Below are 15,104 nucleotides of genomic sequence, written 5' to 3'. Positions count from 1 at the left end.
TCAGCTTCGTTGATGCCTAGTATGTGCAGCTACTGAGCGAAGAGACTAGACAACTGTGGTTCTCAATAGCCTGACGGCTACAGGTATAGCTCTTGCTACAACATACTCGGAAAGGGCACCAGGAGCATGAAACGATGAGACGGATGCGAGCCTAGCATGAGGGAAGCAAGCCAGTCGAGAGGAGATCAAGTGGGATCCAGAAGGTGGAACAAAAAGAAAAGAAAAAAAAAAAACCAGGCATCCTTGGGCTGCAAATGCGTTCAAGCAAACAGCAAACGGAAAATGCATGCACCTCTGGAATGCGACCAGAGCAGGGATGCTGATGAGACTGGATGCCAGACCACACAACTTTGAGAAATTGGGTTGGTCTAGACGAAAGCAGCATGGCGGCGTAGCACGCGCGCACACTGACTGATTCATCAAGCGGGAAGACTCGCCAACCAGCACATTCAGCAAGATACTCATGCATTTTGTTTTGCGTCAGGTTGCTTTTACTAGTTACCCCCAGGGTACGTGTGTGGTGTGTGGCCGGACTTGCATGAGAGGAGGACCTGGGGGGATGTTGAACGGTGAGTGAGTGAGCGAGCGAGCGAGGGATGAGAAGCGCTCCCGCTTCTCGAGAGGAACGGGCGCGGTGCACTTGGGCGCTGGAGAAGCACTGAACACCCTTCCCAGGTCCCCCAACAGACAGATCCTGCTCCATAAACTGCAAGGAAGCGTACGCCGCAAAAAGTTGGAGGGTCCGGTCCAGGCGTCCCCATTGGAGAGGCTATCTGGCAAGAGAGATTACGCGCACTGTACCTTCTCCTTTTCGCCCCCCGGCTCTTGATCCTCGCGTCACTCATTCTTCTACTTCAACCTGTTAAGGGTGGGCCATGGCTGGTACAGTGTCCAACTTATCCGATAACAAATCTTTTCCATCAACCCCCCAATCTAGCAACTGCCCATTCGGCCTGTGACTTCCAGAATCACCTACTCGTCCAGCGGCGCCCGTAGACCGACAATTTTCTGGTCGACCATCCACGACGGAATTCAATCGCGATCAATTGCCACGACCCAACACCACCCCTTTCATCACTTTTGATCGTTGATTTCATCTCTGCGACGCACGGAAAATATCTTCGACATTCCGTTTTTGCCCAAAACGGATGTCGCGGCAGCTCATGACATGACTGAGGTCGGGCCTGCCGACCGCTCCAGGCTTTTGCGATTAAAACGCGATGAATTCTCGTAAGTAATTGCACCGTTCGATAGAGCTCGCTCTTGCGAGCCCGGCGATACCAATTTCGTCGTGTTGATAATTTTTAGTTCAATTGTAACGTCGAGGAAGCGGAAGCTGCGCCAGCTCTTCGCTGTCGCGACCGAGAGCGATGCACTCCCGACAAACGACTTCGCGAACCCTGACGCGCCGCCCACCTCAGCAGCCGAGCTGCAATTCCTGCAGACCTGTGACATCTCACAGTACGTTTTAACTTTCTTGTCGCGCTTTTTTGGTTTGATTTGGGTCGCGTCTGGGTTGCTTTTGCTGCTGGTTCGTCGCTTACACGACTTACAGAGGACGGAAGCTCAACGAAGCGAATGTTCCTGCCCGACCTCAACTGCGCTACGATGTCTTAAGGAACTCCCTCGATAACTCTGGCCTTTTCGCACCCGAGCCTGCGCCTGCGCCTCCCGCCAAGCAAGATGCCTCTGCCGAATCGCAAGTGAACAACGCTCCTGCGCCCGCCCAACGACGGCCTGTAGCTGCAACCACCGAAACGAACGGCATCGCACCGTCACCTCGAACACCCGCTGGCTTTACTCTTCCTTCATCACTCCCGCCAAAGCCTCCGACGCCTGTATCTACTGCAGCGACGCCAGCGACTTCGACTCGATCCGACGTTGCCAAACCGTCTGCTGTACCCGCCGTTGCCGTCTCGCCATCATCAGCGTCGGTTCCCACGAAGGATCCCCTCCACGCATCACGGGAAGAGGGTAGCGAGGCTGCAGATGCAGATGTTGCTGAGAAGCCCGCGTCCTCTCCCGTGCGCAACGAACCTAGTGGCGTCTCTAAGCAGGCAGAGTCCAAACCAGCCGATGCGCCACAGGTGGTTTCTCCTCAACCCGCCCCTCAACCACCGGTTGCCCATCTGCCCCCTCGGCCAGATACTAAGAGACCCGAGGATACGAATCCTCTGACTGTGAAGCTCCCGTCCGATGCCGCGAAGGTAGCAGATGGGTTTTCTTCACCGGGCTCGACAACACAAACAGCCGCGACCCCTGCTGTTCATGATGTTTCCACAGATACCAGTCCAGATAATGAAGGACCTCAATATGTGGAACGGCTGGAAGTTCGAAATGAGGCCGATGCAGTGGACAGGGCCGATGAAGCAAAGGAATCCGATACCGGGCGTTCTTCTGATGCCGATCCGCTCAACGGCAGAATTCCGGACGGGCCCGAGGCCCAGCTTCTGCAAGAATCAATGGCGATGGACTCCAAGCCAACACCACCACCACTTGAAAACACCGCGAAGCAGCCGTCGCCACCTACCGTCCCTGCTGTACCCGTCGCACCTTCAAAGGAAGCACACGAGTCCACCATACCCTCTACCCAAAGCATTGCGCGAGATGCTCCCCATACGACGGTTGGGCCCACGATGCCTCCCGCACCCAAAGAAATTCCGGATAGCCAGGAGTCTCAAACCGCAGATAGTATGGACGTGGACCCGCCCAACAACACCCAACCAGAAGAGAAACCTTCTGTCCCGGTACCAGATACCAGTGTTCAACCTAGCCCAGCCGAAACCCAAACCCCATCTCAAGCATCAACGGAGACGCCACAGGATCCAGAGAGAGCAGTCACTCGAACCGCATCAGGCGCTATAAGACAAAAGTCTGTTGCCGAAATCTTGGGAGAATCCAAGCCTGCAGACCCTACTCAGACTGGCGTGGCTGTCAGGGTACCACCGAACCAGCTTACGCCAATGACATCTACTCCTCAATCCCCGACGAGACCAAAAGTCTTCGCGAACAAGAAGAAAGAGAAGGAGAAAGTCAAGAACAAACCTTCTGCTGTGGTCTTTGGCAAACAAACCAAGCGATCCGTCGACAAGTCCCTCGTGCCCAGTCAGCAGAAACAAAGCTTTCTTCCCACAGACGACTATTTCACGCCACTCTTTGTTCAGGGCTTTACCCAGACGTCAAAGTGGATGAAGCCGATAGAGGTTATTCTCAACCAATCCCACAAGACGGTATCTACACCGGACGCCTATGTGGCCATCCAAGACAACCAGGCATGTCGAGTACTCCGCCGTGTCTATCACCTGCAGCAGCATGACAAATGGTCGTTGCGGCAGCCCAAGAGATGCCCGGAACCTGTACGCCCAGAGTCCCACTGGGATGTCTTGCTCCAAGAGATGAAATGGATGAGAACAGACTTCAGGGAAGAGAAGAAATGGAAGCTCGCGGTCGCTCGCAATCTTGCACACGCTTGCGCGGAATGGGTCGCTTCAACAGAGGAAGAACGCAAGGAGCTTCAGGTTCCTGCTTATATCCCGCCGAAGCCCCAGTCGGTTGACGCCGAGGCCGACACATCAATGGTTGATGCTACGTTGGATATTGTCGACGCCCAGGGGACGCCTGAGTTGGTGCCCTCTGGAGACCAGGACTCCCCCGATCAAGTCGATGAGTTGCGTGAAGAGGTTCTTGAGACGATCGCACCCTCTGCCATATTTGCTCTCGAAGAGGACGACGTCGTGTTTGAGCTTCGAAGCTCTCCGACCGCCGATCAGCTGCTGCAGGAGCTTCCGATGTACGGAGCGCCTCTCAAGGTTCCTGCATTTGATTTTACTGGCCCTGAGTTCGACCCTGATGCGCACTGGCGTCGCCCTGCTCTTCCGCTCAGCAAGTACGTTGAAGGCGAGATGAAGCTCTCATCAGAGGGGCCCCCAAGGAAGCGGAGCCGATATCAGTACGAGGAGGAGGAAGATGATGAGGACGAGAAGATAGTGTTTGGATCTCATCCTACGAAGAAGATGAAGCTGCCGCCGCAGAACGTCAACGTGGCTCTGTTCAATCCCGAAATGAAGTCTATCAGGGACCGCCTCCACGCGGGCCATCAGTTCCGACCCCCGGCAGAGTATCAGATGCCGATGCAGAGCTTCTACGAGTGCCGCAGCCCGTCACAGTGGACTTTACCCGAGGATGACGAATTGCGGAGTCTGGTTCGCGAGTACTCGTACAATTGGTCACTCATTTCCAGCCTCCTCACTCCAAGGTCTGTTTTCACGTCCGGAGCAGAGCGGAGGACGCCGTGGGAATGCTTTGAACGTTGGATCAACCTCGAAGGCCTTCCTACAGACATGCAAAAAACACAATACTTCAAGGCATATCAGAATAGGATTGATGCTGCCAACCGCGTCATCATGCAACAGAACCAGATCGCTCAGCAACAAGCCGCTGGCTCGACAACGCCAGCGACGCCGGTCGCTAGGCGCAGACCGTCGACGCCTCTTAGGGTCGAGCGACGACGCAACCAGAAGCACCTGACGCTGATCGATGCCATGAGAAAGCTGGCCAAGAAGCGGGAGACTGCAGCTCAGAAGCAGCAGCATGCCACCCAGATGGCTGCTATGCGCAAGGCCAACGAGGCTGCGCAACCCAGAGGACCTACCAAGACACCTAGAGACTACAGCTTGATGAGGTGGGAGCGTGACCAACAGCTCGCCGAGAAGGTGGCTCAATTCCACCAGCGCCAGGAGACCCAAAGAAGGATTGCTATGCAAGCACGGCAAGGTCAAGTCGCTGCCCAGATTGCAACCACTCCTGGTGCCGGCCAGGTGCAGCCAACCCCCGCGGCGCAGGTCAACGGCAACATTCCTCGCCCGAACATGCCAAACCAGCTCGCTGTTCCGGGCCAGGCCGGCCGAGGTCGTATGCCGATGCAAGCGCCGACAGCCAATATGGGTGGTGTTCCGGCCCAAATGGGCGGGCTAGTTCCCCCTGCCATGCAAATGAATGGAGTTCCTCAAGCGCAGATGCAAGCGGCGATGCAGGCCCAGCATAGGATGCCTATGCCCAACCCGCAACCTGATGTCAATCTCATGCTCCAGGCTCGTCGCATCTCGGAACAACAGCGGCAAGCTGTACAGTTGCAGCAGGCTCAGCAGCAGGCACAACAACAGGTCCACCAACAGCAACCGCAGCAGCAGCAGCACCAGCTACCACAGCAGCAGCAGGGTCAGCCGATGCATCAGGGAACACCAACCTCTCATGCATCTCAATCTCACTCTCCGCCTAACATGCGACCTGCTTCGGTCAATGGCGTGAATGGTGCTAATGGTGTCAACGGCGTCAACGGCGTCAATGGTGTAAACGGCGTCAACCAACAAAGCATCTACGCAAACGCCCAAGCCATGATGGCATCAATCAACAGTGCCAATAGCGCCGGAGTGTCAACACCTCCAGCTGGTGGTCTTCACATGCCGAATGGCGCTTCGGGCTCTCCTCGACCCCTGACCCAGGTGCCTGCAAGCATTCAAGTCCAGCTTAACAACCTGGAGGCTCAGTACAGGGCAAAGAACCCGAATCTGACGCCCGAGCAGGTCCGCCAAGCTGCCACGGAATATCTCACGCGCTTGATGATTGCACAGAGAACGACCATGTCGCAAAACGCTATGAATGCGGCTGCCGGCGGTGGAGGTGTTGCGTCTCCTGGTATTGCTAATGGCCTTGCAGCCACCACCAGCCCGCATCAATATGCCGCTCTCCTCAGACAGCAACAGCAGCAACAAGCGGCTGCTGCTGCTGCCCAGAATGGCCAGCCTCAGACTGGTCAGCACCAACAGACACACCATCAGCAGCACCATGGCCAACAACAAGCGCAACAGCACCATCAGCAGCAGCAGCAGCATCATGCTCAGCAGCAGCAAACCGGCCAGCAGCAACACCCCCAGCAGCAGCATGTCCAACCGCAGCATACTCAGCACCAGCCACATCAGGTTCGAGCTCAACCTACGCCACAGCCCCAGCACACGCCTCAACCCCCCCAGTCTCAGCAGCTGCCGAAGCAGCAGCAACAACATCAACCCCCGCAGGTCCAACGGCCCCCATCGGCCCAACCTACTCAAGCAACGCAGCACCTCCAACAGGCCCAGCAAGCTCAAAAGGTGCAGCAGCCGCAGCAGGCACAACAGGTCCAGAAACCCCCGACGCCTCACACGCCTGCTCAGCAGGTCCAGAAGCCTCCTACACCTCAGATGGCCCAGCAAGCACAAAAGCCTCCGACGCCTCATACGCCCGCCCAGCAAGTGCAGAAGCCCCCCACGCCACAGATGCAGCAGGCCCAGACACCTCATGTGCAGAAGGCCCAGACGCCTCAGATGCCGAAGGCTCCGACACCTCAGATGCAGAAAGCTCAAGTACCCCAGACACCTCAGCAGGCTCAACAGGGCCAACAGGCTCAGCAAGCCCAGCAGGCCCAGAAGCAGGCCCAACAACAGGCGCAGCAACAAGCCCAGCAGGCGGCACAACAAGCCCAGCAGCAGCGTCAAGCTAGCGGCAGCGCAACACCCTCTGCCACGCCCGCGACGTGAGCTGGGTAACGGGGTCTTATTCCTTACGATACCACCTACACCAAAACACTACAAGAAGACGACTGGACGACTTTGAAAGGGGCGAAGATGAGCGCCAAGGATATGGTGCGAGAACATCACGCCAAGAGAAGGAGTCGCGGAGGGCGCGGGCGGATGCCCAATAGGGGAAGGAAAGATTAGGGCTCCACCGCAGTGTCGTCGCGCCGTTCGCTGCCCCGTCTTGCCAACAAACGCTTTTTTTTCCCGAGTTAGACGGTGTTTGGCAGGGCGGGAGAACACCGACGGCGCGAGCAGACGGAAATGTACATATAAACAAAACACCACACCAATTGTGAGATTCTCGCTGTCAGCGGAGAGGTTTTAACGCAAAAACACCCTAGCAGCCTTGGGTTGTATATAAACCTTTTTAATGCGAAGACGAAAGAAAGGTGGCGGCTGTTGTAGCAGCTGCACTGGGGCACCAACTGCCTACTATTAGATGGTGGAGGAAGGCGAGACTAGCTGCCGGCCCATGAGGAAAAGACGAAATGAAAAAAAGGAAAGGAAGCCACTTCGTTGTTTGATCCCACTTGTCGTTCCGTGATTCATCTCTGCTGCCATCTCGTGTTGCGATCTTCAACGACGTGTAGGCCGATTCGCATGCGGCCAAGTTTTCGTCATCCGCTTGGTCCCAGGACCTGATGATGCACAAAACATCTTCGCCAGCTAACGTCTCTTTAAGAAAGCCGGCATGGCTGCTCGACGTCCAGCATCGACTACAGCCGAGAGTCCCCAGAACATGGATGTGACGTCCGCCATCGAACACAATAAGCACATGCACGGTGAGTAGTGACACATAGTATAGTGATTTCATCAGGTTCACCATTGAGAAAATGGAGGCCTTTGGGAAAAGCCCAGCTCTATCATATACGCCCACAACGCCGCCTTGATGCCTAAGCCTCCTAGCATCGCCTAGGAGTGCGTTACATGTCCGATTTCTAGAAAAACACAAAAAGGAAAACCCACCACCCTTGAACGGCATTTGCAAAGAACCCAACATCACACAAAACATATCGACAAGCAAGGGCCTCAAACCTGGCCCGGCCCTGGACCGGAGCCGTTCCCACGGCTGCCGCTTCCCCCGTCGAGCAGCAGCTTCGGCTTGATGTAGTCCTCGTCCAGCTGCCTAAACAGACCCGCCGCGTCCTCGGCGCCGTGGCTGAAGAGTTGCCTGATGGCGGACGTGGCCGAGACGTGGTGGGGCGCGGTGGCAACGGCGGCCGTGGGCTCCGTTTGCGCGAGAAGACCGCCGGAAGTCGCTGACGACTGGGAGGCGCCAGAGATGGTCGGGCTCCTCCGGCGAGGTTCGCGACGGGCCGGAGGCGGGAGGTCCGACGTGTCAATGTCACTTCCCAAGTCCGAGTCCGTCGTGTTGCCGCTGCGTCCCAGGAGATCGGCTCTCTCGATTTCGGAATTTTTGCGGCTCAGGCTCGCCTGTCTCTTGATTGGGTTGGGCGAGTGTGAGCCGGAAACGTAGCTACTGCGCTCCCCTCCCACGGGAAGCCGATCGCCGTTGCGCAACCCAATATTATCCAGCGACAGGCTGCCGTTCCGTCGAGGAGTGTAGCCGATACCGGTACCAGTGCGCTTGACGTATTGGCCGCCGTTGAACGTTTCAATATCAAACTCATCGTCGCTATCGATCTCGTCTACGACACCGGTCCGGATCCCAAGGATCTCCAGCATGCGTGCAGTCGTGCCGCCGAAGATGATGACGGTAAGGACCACAACCACCAAGACAGTAGCCTTCAGCGCGTAGGAGTTCTCGCCAGTGAGCAAAGCCGCAAGAGCGACACCGACGGCTCCACGCAGACCAGCCCAGAAAAGCATGGCCTGATAATTGTACGGAAGCTCATCGCTCACGTCTCCGCCTCTTCGGCGGGCCCTGTAACGAATGACCCAGTTGATGAGACGGGACAAGGGGAACACCGCCACCCATCGCGCTGCGCAGACTGCACAGACGGTGATGATGATGAGAAGGGGTCGGAATTGCAAAGCATTGTCTGTAAATAGTGCAAGGCCGAGATAAATAAAGATGAAATTTTCTGACAACTGCGCCAGAATCTGGAAGATGAACTTGGTTGTAAGCTGGGTTCGTCGTGACATGTTGAAATAGGCGTAATGCTTCAACGTTATGCCGCAGAACAGCAAAGACACAATACCTAAGAGCTGGTCAGCAATGTGTTCAACTAGCTCAAGAGTGGCGGGCGGTGAGGATATTACCGGACATGTGAATAGCGTGAGAGAAAAAGTACGTAGCATATGCAATCAAAACAACCAGGCAGCTCTCGTTCTTGGGGTATCGTCGGATGTAAGTGAGCTTCAGAAGCAGCGCCATCATAACACCAACAAGCACGCCAATCAACAGACTACCGAAGAAGACGATCAAGAAGATGCCAATACCCTCAAAGAAGCTCAAGAAACCAAGCTTGGACGCATCGCCTTTCTTATACTTCTGTGCCGTCTCAAAGATAACGATAGCAATGGCGTCGTTGAGAATCGACTCGCCAAAGATGATGGTGTACAGTTTGGGATCGACCTTGTACGAGTTGAAGATGGCCAGAATCGTTACAGGGTCGGTAGCCGACAGAGTGGCGCCGACAGAAATGGCATCAACGAACGACATGCTGATGGACTCGACTCCGGTCAGGGCATAGAGCCAGAGGATGAGGCCAATCACAACCGCCGAAAGGAACGTTCCGGCGAAAGCGAAGGTCAAGATGGTGCCCATGTTCCTAAAGAAATTGGCTTGGTGAAGCTCGTAACCCGAAGCTAGGATAATCGGTGGCAGTAGTAGGTTGAAGAAGATTTGGTAGTCGAAGCTGATGAGGTTTCGAATCGAATCGCCTGAAGTCACGAGCAACAGAAGGCCGACAGTCATTCCTGTGCAACTACGTGTCAGATGCTATCGGAACAAGTGGCGACGCGACGACGGGGACGAACCTGCAAAGATGGAGATGACTGTTTCATGAACAGCCTCAATCTTTCTTTCTTGGAGAAAGTAGCTCGTCAAAAAAGCGATGATGAGAAGCATGATGGAGATAAAAAGCGCCCATGCAGCGAAAATCTCCTTTTGGGAGCCATCGGAGCCTGCGTTATGTGGTCAGTCGCAATCGTCGTCGGGCGCGCAAAGACTGGAAGGGATCGGTCGGCAGCATACTCTCAGGGTCGCCTTCTTCGGCGGCACGTTCTGGCAAAGCAATGTCAGTTTGCGCACTCCAACCAGAAAAGGCAGAGAGTGTTGACAATACGTACGAACAAGGCGCAGGGCCGTCCCCGCAATATCCGTCGCTGACACCATGTTGAGAGTGCGAGTTTGAGGCGATTTCGGCGTTCACGGGTTGGTGACGGAGTAGGATCCAGAATCGAGAGGGAAGCAGACTGACCGGCGGCTCGCGCGTGAGCTCCGAAAGTGACGGATGGCGATCATGAACAGGCCAGCTCGTCGGACGCCGCAGAGTCGTAGAGGAGAGTTCAGTTCGGCGGAGATTCGTGGACTGGCGACGAGAGTAGAAGGTAGCATTCGAAATATGTCGCTAGAACAGACTCCGAGGTCATAGAGGTAGGTGTCCACTAGAGGTACTGGCGCAGGCTACCTACAGCAGGGAGCCAGCCACTGGCCAGAGGCGGCTGGCACAACGCAACAATGGCTAGAGGTGGCTCTCTAGGGATGCGGTGATTGGCTGCTTACTGTTTGACTGAATGTTTTGCTTGCGTAGCCTCGGCGGGGTGGTAGAGCTACAAGGAGCGCGAGCGAACGTCACTGGCTGAAGGTGGAAGTTGAGTGCCAGGCGTCAATCTCGAAGTACCGGGTACAGCGGGCCTAGGGAGTGGTAGCTCCCGAATACGGTTAGACCGTATTGTGGGACGCGGATGCAACGACCAGGATGCCCACCAGAAACGCCTAGTGGGATGAAATATCTGATAATGACGCTCGATCTGTTTGAAGAATTCCCGCTTACCGCATAATCGAGACGTGCTCTTCTATTGCATTATTGGGGTAAAGGAAGACCAGATGCAAGCGAATAGGGAAACCCCGCCAGGAATTGTATTGGGCCGAGCTTGGCCGCTGGAAAGCATGACTTCATATGATCTGGCACGTGCTCTTTCTACCTGCAGCAGCAGAGGTCTAGATTTCTGCGGATACACTAGAGTGTCGGTCGAACTGGGCCCAACACAGCTGAACCCCGTTGTTTCCCCAGCCAAAGCCCAGACGGGCGGTCCGGAGTCGTAAGAGGGCCAGTGGAAGGGGATGAAGAGGCCATCCATGTTGAGGGTGTCGTGAATGGCGCACTGCCGGTAAGACATCTGACACTTCGCACTTGGGAGGGTTGCTGTCGGTGCACTTGTTGGGAAATCGGGGTAGCACTTGATCAAGATCCCTCGTGAGGAGATTTAATCAGCCGGATGGTTGGCACCGTCAGCCGGAGACGGCTGTTCCACCACACGCGACGATACGGGGTTGCCATCCGACATGAGATGGTGAGATTCTGAGATTGTGCCCTACGGTACCTTACCTGACCTGAAGATGGCTTATGCAAAGCGCACGAGGCTTGCACAAGTACCCGTATTAAGTGATGGAGGATGCACGCAAAGCTTGGGTTTCTAGAGGAGCCATCTTGTATTCTTCAATGTTATCTTCTGACCGTCTTCTGAGATTGACAGAATGACAAAATGACAACGTCGTCGTGCAGGACTTCCAGGTAGCGCAGGAATCAAATGCAGTAAATGGTCGGCGTTTCGCTTGGGAACCAGAGATACCCCTAAAAAAGACAGGAGCAAACGGGGCGGGCGGGAGAAGGAGCTACGGGCATGACGTACCGGGTGCGGGGGGTTACCCTTGGGCACAGCACAGGACAGGCCTGAAAGCAAGGTCTCTTCTTTCACCGTCACTGTGCGATGCCATCGTGACTTAGACTCTCGGGTACCGGACCTACCCCCTTCTCTCCCCTCTTGCGGAACCCGCGCCGCCTTGTCAACCGTGGAAGATTCCATCGATTCCACCACTCAACTCTCTCCATCCCAAACGAATAAATACAAACACTTCCCCCCTCCCTCCATTTCCACCGTCGCGTGTCTGGACCCTCACTCACCCTGCCCGCATTCTCATCGTCACCAGCAGCGCCAGCACGTGTAGCGTCTGAGCGTATACCCGACTAGCCCATCCGTACCCAACGTGCTACTGCGTTAGTCTGCCCAGTGTCGCCTCCTCCGTCAACCATCGACAGCTGCGCTCCTCCTCGCCTCCTACGAACCATTCAGTTGTTATCCGCCCCTGGTTTCTCTACCAGTCCCACCGGAACCCCACGGCGCATTCGCCTGCCGCTCTCCCGCCACCCGCTACTCAGCTTGACAAGTCTCGAGCTTATCAGACCAGCATCTTCTTACCTTAGCATTAGGTACATTGACATACAGGCGCAACACTAGCACACCACCTCAACGTGCGGTACTTGTTCTTATTCGCCCTCACCCGCTTTCGACTGCATAGCCCGGGCTCGAATCAGGAACCGACCTGCACCATTCCGTTGGTCATTCCGCCAGGGCGCAGTTTGCAGCCAGCGAATGACGCAAAGTCCTGCCGCCGGCTCTGTCATCGTCAGAAATCGAATCACCCTGTATCAGGAGTCCGTGTTCGGGGGTCTCGTGGCATCCTCCTACTTGACCGCGTGACGGCCACACAACATTGTTTCTTGCCTGACTTCGCTACGTCAAACGTTCTTTATTACTGCCACGCATCGCAATCGATCCTTAGATACGCTTCTCTCTGGAATTGATTAGTCGACTAGCTCGTCATCTCGTGCCCAGCAATCGGCACGCACCCCGAACTGAACGACCGCTCCCCAGGTTGCCCCATCAGTGGGCTTTTCCGAAACCAGTCTGTCGAATCGCTTCGTTACCGAGTCTGTCGCAGCTTGACGTTTCTCACGATCGAAGATGCCTTCGTCTCAGTCTCAGTCCCCCAGAAGGGGTCGTCCGATGCCCTCTATCGAGCAGAGCACTCAGTCTGCGCAATCAAACCCGAAAAGGGAGAGAGGGGTAGCCAGTGAGCGATCACCGTTGCTATCTCCGGACAGCGATGACGACGGTTCCGCCGATGGTAACACAATTTTGGATGATCAGGAGGACTCACAACAGACCAAGAGCATTTGGTACCTGATTCTCCTTACTATTAGCATCGGCGGCCTGCAAATTGCATGGTCTGTCGAGCTCTCCAACGGGTCTCCCTACCTGCTCTCCCTGGGGTTGAGCAAATCATTAATGGCCTTGGTGTGGATTGCTGGCCCGCTTACCGGCACTCTCGTTCAGCCCTATGTCGGCATGATGAGCGACAACTGCCGGTTGCCGTGGGGCAAGCGGAAACCCTTCATGCTCGGCGGAGCCGTCGCAACCATCATCTCGTTGATGTTCCTGGCTTGGACCAAGGAAATTGTGGGCGGCATCATGAGTCTTTTTGGCGCCGACGTCGAATCTTCAGCCGTCAAAAACTCCATCATTTGCGTCGCCGTGGTGGGCATCTACGTCCTCGACTTCGCCATCAACACCGTGCAAGCTGCCATCAGGGCCTTCATCGTCGACTGTGCACCAGCCCATCAGCAGGAGGCAGCCAATGCCATGGCAAGTCGGATCACCGGCTTTGGAAACATCGTTGGATATGTCGCGGGCTATGTTAACTTGCCAACCTACCTCTGGTTTTTGGGCGATACCCAGTTCAAGGTCTTGTGCGCCATCGCCAGCATAGCCCTTGCAACAACCATTGTGGTGAGCACAACTTTGATCAAGGAACGCGACCCCCGACTCGAGGGCCCTCCAGTTCTGGGCAAGCCCGGCGTCTTCTCGTTCTTCAAGAAGATCTTTGCCTCCATTAAGCGTCTGCCGCCTCAGATCAGGAGGGTCTGCCAAGTTCAGTTCTGCGCCTGGATCGGGTTTTTCCCGCTTCTTTTCTACACCTCCTCGTACATTGGTGAGATCTACGTCGAGCCGTACTTGGAGGCCAACCCCCACATGAGCCCGGAGGAGCTTGATCGACTTTACGAACGCGCAACACGAATTGGAACTTTTGCTCTTCTGGTCAACTCAGTCGTTAGCTTGCTCACGAACGTCTTTCTCCCATTCTTTGTCGCCCCCACCTATGATAGCCAGCCGATTGGCGACCTCCAAGGCGACTCTGACAGTGCAGATTTTGACAACGAAAAGTCGTCATGGCTCGATAAGCTGCAGATCCCTGGCTTCACCCTTAAGCGAGCATGGTTCGCCTCTCTCATTCTCTTTGCGGGCGCCATGTTCTGCACCGTCATTGTGCGCACGGTAGAGGCAGCGACGGCCCTGATCGGCCTGGTGGGAATCACTTGGGCAATGACCTTGTGGGCGCCCTGGGCCATTATTAGCGCCGAGATCAGCCGAAGAGATGCAAAGATTCGACAGGCGAAGCAACGTCAGTTTAGCCCCAGCAGAGACGCAGAAGGTCCGGCGTCACCTTCCCTGAACTCTGTCGCCGACTCGGACCTGACTGATGGCGAAGAGGCCGACCAGGCTGGCGTCATCCTTGGCATCCACAACATGGCCATCGCCGCTCCTCAGATCATCGCTACCGTCGGCTCGAGCGTCATCTTCCGAATCTGGCAGAAACCCCGCGGCACCCCAGGCGACCACTCCATCGCCATCGTCCTGGCACTTGGTGGTATCGCCGTACTGGTGTCATCCTTCTTCGTAGCTAGCATCAAAGAGAGCGCCTCGTTGCCGGCGGACGCCATGATCGTCGCTGAGGAGGGCGAGGGTGAAGGCGAAGCAGGAAGCCGCCCTGGAACGGCCCGGAGCCGCAACAAAAGCTACGAGCATCTTCCGCGGGCTAGCATCAAGCGTGCGACCCTCACAAGAAATAAGAGTTTCGGAGGTGCCGAGTACTAAGATGCAGTGCTTGGGTTTCACTCTTTTGGCGTTGGGATTGCGTCAGGGAAACGAAAGGGGATGAATCAAATCATCAATCGTCTCATTCCCCTGAAATTGGATTAACGACTTTGGAGACATGCAAGGAGTTTGGGCTCATGAAATGACCAAGGCGGGAAGGGCTCGGCCAATCTGTAGTTTTGATTCTTTTTTCCCCCTTGCATCAGGATGTTTTGTGTTGGGACGGAGCGCATCAAAGGAAATAACACGATAGGAATGGATATGGTGTGTTTTTCTCTCTTTCACTATCACCAACTTTAGAATGCGAGGAGAGAAGTAGGAAAGAGGGTCATGACTGTGGTAGACCATGATACACAAGCAGCTTTGCCTGCTTAGAATGGCACGGCACGCAGCCAACGGAATCACGCTATGTTTCAAGCGCCTAATTTACTTTGATCTACATCATTCATTCCATAGTGAAAGGCATGTACGTCATTCATACACAAACCGGGATTCCAAATTCAAAGCGAGTGCAAAAGATGATATTAGAAATGGTGATGAAGCTTTCCAATTATACCCACAACTACCCTATTGCGATGTTCTTTCTTT

General features: G+C 55.4%; 5 protein-coding genes across 5 annotated transcripts; 3 read left to right on the top strand and 2 right to left on the bottom strand.

Annotated features, from left to right (window-relative positions):
* Positions 1-1,168: 1,168 nt before the first annotated feature.
* Positions 1,169-4,995, top strand: ColSpa_06849 (chromatin modification-related protein EAF1; the record flags this gene model as incomplete). Its single annotated transcript, XM_049273061.1, has 4 exons — positions 1,169-1,230; positions 1,255-1,461; positions 1,556-4,949; positions 4,975-4,995. The coding sequence occupies 4 exons, from the start codon at positions 1,169-1,171 to the stop codon at positions 4,993-4,995; spliced, it is 3,684 nt and encodes a 1,227-aa protein (XP_049129018.1).
* A 401-nt stretch (positions 4,996-5,396) lies between these two features.
* On the top strand, positions 5,397-6,572 carry ColSpa_06848 (chromatin modification-related protein eaf-1; the record flags this gene model as incomplete). Its single annotated transcript, XM_049273060.1, has 2 exons — positions 5,397-5,681; positions 6,165-6,572. The coding sequence occupies 2 exons, from the start codon at positions 5,397-5,399 to the stop codon at positions 6,570-6,572; spliced, it is 693 nt and encodes a 230-aa protein (XP_049129017.1).
* A 1,068-nt stretch (positions 6,573-7,640) lies between these two features.
* On the bottom strand, positions 7,641-8,717 carry ColSpa_06847 (endosomal/prevacuolar sodium/hydrogen exchanger; the record flags this gene model as incomplete). The annotated part of the gene is made up of 1 exon (XM_049273059.1): positions 7,641-8,717. One exon carries the CDS (start codon positions 8,715-8,717, stop codon positions 7,641-7,643), a length of 1,077 nt encoding a protein of 358 aa, XP_049129016.1.
* An 88-nt stretch (positions 8,718-8,805) lies between these two features.
* On the bottom strand, positions 8,806-9,912 carry ColSpa_06846 (endosomal/prevacuolar sodium/hydrogen exchanger; the record flags this gene model as incomplete). The annotated part of the gene is made up of 4 exons (XM_049273058.1): positions 8,806-9,494; positions 9,555-9,701; positions 9,772-9,801; positions 9,867-9,912. The coding sequence occupies 4 exons, from the start codon at positions 9,910-9,912 to the stop codon at positions 8,806-8,808; spliced, it is 912 nt and encodes a 303-aa protein (XP_049129015.1).
* A 2,633-nt stretch (positions 9,913-12,545) lies between these two features.
* Positions 12,546-14,516, top strand: ColSpa_06845 (general alpha-glucoside permease; the record flags this gene model as incomplete). Its single annotated transcript, XM_049273057.1, has 1 exon — positions 12,546-14,516. One exon carries the CDS (start codon positions 12,546-12,548, stop codon positions 14,514-14,516), a length of 1,971 nt encoding a protein of 656 aa, XP_049129014.1.
* Between the last annotated feature and the right edge of the window lie 588 nt (positions 14,517-15,104).

Source organism: Colletotrichum spaethianum (genome assembly GCF_022836535.1).
Source record: "Colletotrichum spaethianum MAFF 239500 DNA, contig17, whole genome shotgun sequence".
Lineage (NCBI taxonomy): Eukaryota > Fungi > Ascomycota > Sordariomycetes > Glomerellales > Glomerellaceae > Colletotrichum > Colletotrichum spaethianum.
The sequence above is the reverse complement of the archived record's forward strand: the minus strand, read 5'-3'. Positions and strand labels throughout refer to the sequence as shown.